At 45.4% G+C, this 6,103-nt stretch overlaps 1 protein-coding gene across 1 annotated transcript; it reads right to left on the bottom strand.

Moving 5' to 3' along the window:
• Positions 1–4,456: 4,456 nt before the first annotated feature.
• Positions 4,457–6,073, bottom strand: Nthl1 (Nth-like DNA glycosylase 1). Its single transcript, XM_064697444.1, has 4 exons — positions 5,769–6,073; positions 5,330–5,710; positions 5,100–5,270; positions 4,457–5,040 (listed from the first exon to the last, which is right to left on the bottom strand). Exons 1-4 carry the CDS (start codon positions 5,904–5,906, stop codon positions 4,636–4,638), a joined length of 1,095 nt encoding a protein of 364 aa, XP_064553514.1. The 5' UTR covers positions 5,907–6,073; the 3' UTR covers positions 4,457–4,635.
• Positions 6,074–6,103: the final 30 nt, after the last annotated feature.

The raw sequence follows: 6,103 nt of genomic DNA, 5'->3' as shown, positions 1-6,103 counted from the left end.
TATGTACGCGCCGAGCGCAATTCTAACACCCTTCAACAATAAACAGCATGTCACTTAGCTCAAACTTCAAAAGTGCGGTGCGGTGGGTAGAAATGGCAACGCGACTCAATGCGGCGCGTCGCGACGCGACATGGCACAGCACGGCAAGGATACAGGACGACGACGCCGAGAAGGGCAGTCATCGACGTCGTTATGCGTCCCAAATGCCGCCAGCGCCAACATGCTTCCGTGCCGTGCCATAGAATTTTTTTTTATTTGTCTTTGGCGGCGGCAGCTTTTGACTAGCAATGTTACGGGCTAGCACAGTGGTACACAATTTAATTTGAGTAGAGTTCAAGACTCTATGGGAAACTAGAAAAAAATTTTAAAAACCAAATGCCGGAATTGTGAATTATACATATTTCAAAGAGTTTTTCTCCTTTATTTGATTTAATTTTATTTATTTTATTATTAAAAAAATAATTCGAATATTTTTTCGTTAAACGTACCACTGTACGTTGCGAACGACAAAGTTCTGTTTGCTTGAGGGGTCGAGCATGTCGTTGTGGGGGGTGGGGCTGGACAGGGTGTCGCACTGGCGATAATAAACAGACACACAAACACGAGCAAGCGAAATGACAGCCAGAGCTGAAGTGTGTCTGATGGGCGTCGTCAGGCTCAAGCTCTGGCAGCAGCTACGCTTGTTGATATTGTCGCACTTGTGTCGCCAGCACAGTGGTCGAAAGAGCGCTAAAAATTGAGAATTTGTTTAAAATTATTCCGTTGTCGCCAGCCGAATTATACACGCGCATATATGAGATTAATATGAGACTAATTAGTATTCGTCTGGTATATACCATACATTTAAGCAAATAAAATATATTTTATTTAACGTCTGGCCACACTGTACCTGTAAGCATTTTGATTGTCATGGCAATTCGAAAGCATTTGTCGGTAGCTCTGCCGCCGCTGACGCCCCGGCCAACGTCTGGCGCACTCACTGGCAAACTGGCGACCCCATAACCCCAGACCTGGCCGCCCCCACATGCTCGACTGGCGCAACGCAGGCAGCAGCTACTTGCCACATTTGGCTTTCTGCCAGGACCATGACTGTGTTCGTGCCGGGTGCGGTGGGTGCGGCAACTAAAAATGCGACGTGCGAGATTATCGTGTCGCTTGTTGGTCGGCAACGTTGGCAAATACATACACACACATACAGGCTGGCATACTGAAGTAGTTGTTGTTGCCGTTTTTGCGGCTGTGCGCCCCTTCGCCCCCGCTGTGTCAAGGCTCGCTGGCAGCACAACTTACGCTACTGATGGCGTTGATGATGGCAAAAGGGCAACAACAGCAACAAAAACAACAACAATAACAACAAAAAGTGTGCAGCAGCGTGCGCGCGAGGATAACGACACGAAGCGAACGCCAACGATGGCTGATGTGGATGGCAAAACGCAGAAGGAGAGTGGGCTGCGTGCTTGTGTTTGTGTGTCTGAGCGTGCGTGCGAGTGTGTGTGTCTGTGTGTCTGTGCGACTAATTGGGTGAGAGAGAATGTGGGCGCTCAAATTGGTTTCGTGCTTTCGTGTGACGCGTGCGGAGGCGTGTAAGCTCTGTGTGTGGGTGTGTGTGTGCGCGCACACTGGCAGGGCGCCTACTGTTGTTGTTGTTGCCTGGCATGAATGCTTGATGCGTGACGGCAGCGACCGCCAGTTGTTGCCAGCAATTGGAACGGACGTAGGACAACGTACGGACATGGACACAGCACAAAACAAAACCAAAAAAAAAAAAAAAAGAATAGAAAAAAAAGAAAGGAAAAATACAATTTGCGTCGTGTGGATGTGGATTTTATTTGTACGTTTTTTTCACAAGTTTACTTTTGTTGTTTTGTGCCCTGTGCTTGGGATTTGCACGCTCGTGCAAGGACTCGACACCTAGCAAACCAACCGACCCGCACCGCCCCGCCCACTCACGTTGCCTGTTTATGTCATTTTGTTTATGCTGCCCGCACCAACGCGAACTGCGCCATTTTTAAGCGACCCGTTTTACTTTTTCTTACATACCGTTTGGGTGAGCCCGGGTGCGTTGCTGTCATCGCACCCCGCTCCTTGTTTAACCCAACCGCCGGCGTCCCCCAGCCCGCATCCACCTCTTCCTGTTTTTGTTTTGTGGCTGACTAAGTTGAATTCAAAGCTGACGGCGCCGTGTGGGTAACATCTGTGTCTAGGCAGCCCTATAACGATTTTTTTTTTTTGCATAAAATTCGCATACAGAATATTTGAGGGCGGTTATGTAGAGATCGGATCAGAGAACTAAAATATGTGCTTAATTGCGCTGGCTGTGCGACTTTTGTTGGCATTTCCGAACTGGTTCATAAATACTACAGTTTAGAAGCCAATGAATTGAACACTACGCGATGCAAGTGATCACATGTACAGTTAGGTATGAACCGGTTCGTTCGCCTTTTCACGCAAAAAAAAACACTAAAAATGACCTAATATTAAAAAGAAATTACCTCTAGTATATACATATACCTACATATGCATATTGAAGTGCGGGCGAATCGCAATGTTAATAAAAACATCTATGTTGGAGTCCGAGTCGGTTATTTTTCAGTTCTTTTTACTGATCTTGTACCAAAAAAAAAAACGACTAAAATAACCGAAATAAAGGAACTAGTTTCGGCCAAACTACATTTAATAATATTACTTTGATAAATGTTAGGATAAATTAAAAACAAATTAAAATGAACGTGTTGGTTTAAGAAGCCGTTATATCCATCATACCAACAAACCACTAAACATACATAGTTGGAAAAGCTGCGAAACGCTGGCAACTAGTAAAGTGGTTCACTTGACTGCTCCGGAGGAGGACAGTATAGAGCCGCACCGTACCGGGCTTAAATCAAAAAAGCACCATAATTCGCCACAGGATGTCTGTAGCAAAGTTTGCTACTGTTTCGTGCGGGTGCACGATAAGGGCGACAAGTGGCTGGCGGTAAGAGAGAGCGCTGGCGGGAGGAGGAGGTTGGTGGGATTTAAGGAGTAAGGACGCATATCGCGCTGCGCTCACTTGACGCATTTGGAGTTCCACTTGACTGTGCGACTGCGACTTGACTAACGGCAGGGAGTTTGGTTATCCTTATGCAGCTGTGTTTGTGTGTGTGCGCGTGTGTGTGTGTGTGTGCGCGTGTTGTGCTTATACAAGGCACACTCACACACACACATACATCGGCAGACAAACATTTTCGCATGACTCCGTGCCTGCGCCGACAGATGGACGTTTCCTTGTTGTTGTTGTCGCACGCTTAAGTAGTATAGCCCACCCGCCCACACACACACCCACACACCCATAGAGCCACCCAGCCAGGCGATGGCGCCGGCAACACAGACAACTTGCTGCGCACGCCGGATGTGGATGGTTGACGGAGAGGGGCGAGGAACACGTAAACAGCGTTGAATTACAGCCTGACAAACGGGGCGTTGAAGTCTCGAACTTAAAAGTTATGTCTGTGTGTGTGTGGGTGTAAGTGTGGGCGCGGGTGCGTGGGGGACTTGGGTCGGGGTAGCATGGTGCTGTCTGTACGTCTGGTTGTGGGCGCACGTCTGAACCCAGCCTGTGCATCATTTATAAGCCATGCTAGGCCACAGATTGTCTCGACACCAATGCCCCCACGCCCACCACCAAAACCCCAAGCCCAAACTCGCGTTACCCATTCCCTTCGCTTGCCTAACCGCCTAACCAAGGCGCGCACGCAACCAAGCTGATGATGAGTGCACGCCAGCCATAACTTGATGACTCTGCGTGGGGTATGAGGGATTTGGGGTTGTGGGCTTAAGGTGTCACGTGCGCCGGTTCCTTGTTGCTCCCGTCGCTGCTGTTGCTGCTGTTTCTGTTTGTGCACATAATTCATGTGCCCAAGTTGAAATGAAGAGCAATTTATTGAATAATACTTTCACGCCATGAGATCAATACACAAAAGGCGAGATAATGGCGGTGTCAGGCAACAGGATCTGGCAGCGTCGAACATTGACCGCGTATTGGAATTCAAATGTGGCGTACATGTCAATCGTGCCGCAACTTTTCCCATCTATATGTACATATGTACATATAGCTTCGATGTGCATATATATTATATGCATATCATGTTTGTTTTCAACTTTGACTTTTCGTTTTGAACACGAATTGTGTAAAGATGTTCTCTATTATAACTACAGCTGCTGATAGGAAGCCAAGTTTAGTTGTTATAGCTCCCATAGCTTTGGATTTGTTAACTTATTTGTTTTACTTAAACTAAGACTAATACAACAAATTTCAATTTTTTATTGCAATATCAAATTGTTTTTATTTTCGAGATTCGAACCAGCAACTATCTTATATAAGATCAGTCTGAAAGCTACAAGAAAACTACAGACGAAGTCCATGTCCGAGTCCCTACCCAGCAGTCAATCAGGATAAACTGATTATAAATGGCATATGTTGTTTTAATTTCCAGCTTGACATTTAATACTTCAAATCTATATAAATTGAATTTCACGATACACATGAAGCCTTAGTTTACTTTTCAATTAAATTAGTTTTCATACTTGATAGGGCAAGTTTTCAACTTAAGTTATAAGTGAGAATGAACATAATATTGTTAAAGAAAAAAAGTTTGCTCACTTTTTCTTGGCCAACACAGATGCCGAAGCCGGGCAGATATGCCTATTGAGGCACTCGGAGCAATTAGGCTTAACCGGCGTACAAATAGTCTGTCCGAAGCCCACAAGTAAATGATTAACTTCAGCCCAAAGCGGACGCGGCAACCAGCTCTCTAGCTGCACGCGCGTTTGTTCCGGCTCCTTGGTGGATTTCTTTAGCCAAGCCAAGCGATTGGCAATGCGATGCACATGCGTATCGACGCCAATGCCGGTGATTTTGTTCCAAGCCGTGGCCATGCAAATGTGCGCCATTTTGGGACCAACTCCCGGTAGCTTCAACAGCTCCTGTATATTATCCGGAATATCCTCGTTGTACTTGTCCATGAGTATTTGCGAGGTTTGCTTCAGGTACTTGGCTTTGTTCTGAAATGAAGAGAATACCATTTCACATATCTGACTTTCAAGCTATGTTTTGTACAAACTTTATAGAAGCTAACAGGATGCAGCAAGCGCTCCAGATCCCCCGCTGGCATACCCTGTATGCTGGCAGGTGTTAAAGTTTGCGCCTTCAAACGTTTCATGGCTTCAAAAGTAGTTTCATCTTTGGTCTGACTGGACAGCATCAGAGCAACCAATTTGTGGAAACGTTGCGTCTGTTAATTTAGATAATTGTTAATATATTGTTAACCTAATTTAGCCACTCTGCATTCACCTTTTCATTGGCATTTTCATCGGCACACTGATGACAGCCCAGAGTATCCACAGGCGCCGGCTTTTTGCAGCGCATCAAGCGAATGTTTTCCAGATGCTGCAACCAGTTGGCATTTGGAAAATCCTGCTCAGTCTTAACGGCAGCAGCTTCCTCTTCTTTCAGTTCCAACAGGGTCTCGTTAGGCGGCACCACTTCACATTTTATTATAGTCGCTGTTCCTATTTGAATTTTTGAGGTTTTTGAAACTTCATCCTGGCGCGCTTTTTTGGCGGGCAAATTTGATTTGGGCAAGTTATTCACTTGTCGCTGCTTGCGTGTTTGCACAGGTGAAAAGTAGCGTGGCGCACTTGTAGCAGCAATGCTGGGCAAATCCTCAATATCCTGAATGTGTAAATGAAAATTGAAGGTTAATTTTAAGCTTATTTTAACATATACTCACCCACAGTTCTTGTTTGGCAGTTGTGGCTTTTGGTTTTGTTACTTTAATCTGTTTAGCCAGTCTGCTTGACAAAGTTGTCTTACCGCTGAAGTTTTTACTAGTCATGGCTCTAAAACAGTTTTTGTATATATGCAGCATTCATTAATAAAATTCAAATATTGTAACAAATTTAGAAAAGCACAACAAACTTGCGCTGCAGCCGGCTTGGAGTGTGACCGTTTTCATGTGTGTAAAACAGCTGTTTTGTGTTTATGCCTGTTGCCAGAGCAACACACTCGTTCAGTGTGGAGTCGCACGTCAAGTGAGGAGCATGTGCTGTTAGTATTTTTCGAAAA

This window comes from Drosophila montana, unplaced genomic scaffold (assembly GCF_035044405.1).
Source record: "Drosophila montana isolate Dmon_TW-CO22-7 unplaced genomic scaffold, ASM3504440v1 contig_402_1, whole genome shotgun sequence".
NCBI lineage: Eukaryota > Metazoa > Arthropoda > Insecta > Diptera > Drosophilidae > Drosophila > Drosophila montana.
Note: the sequence above shows the minus strand (reverse complement) of the source record. Positions and strands in the feature narration are given on the sequence as shown.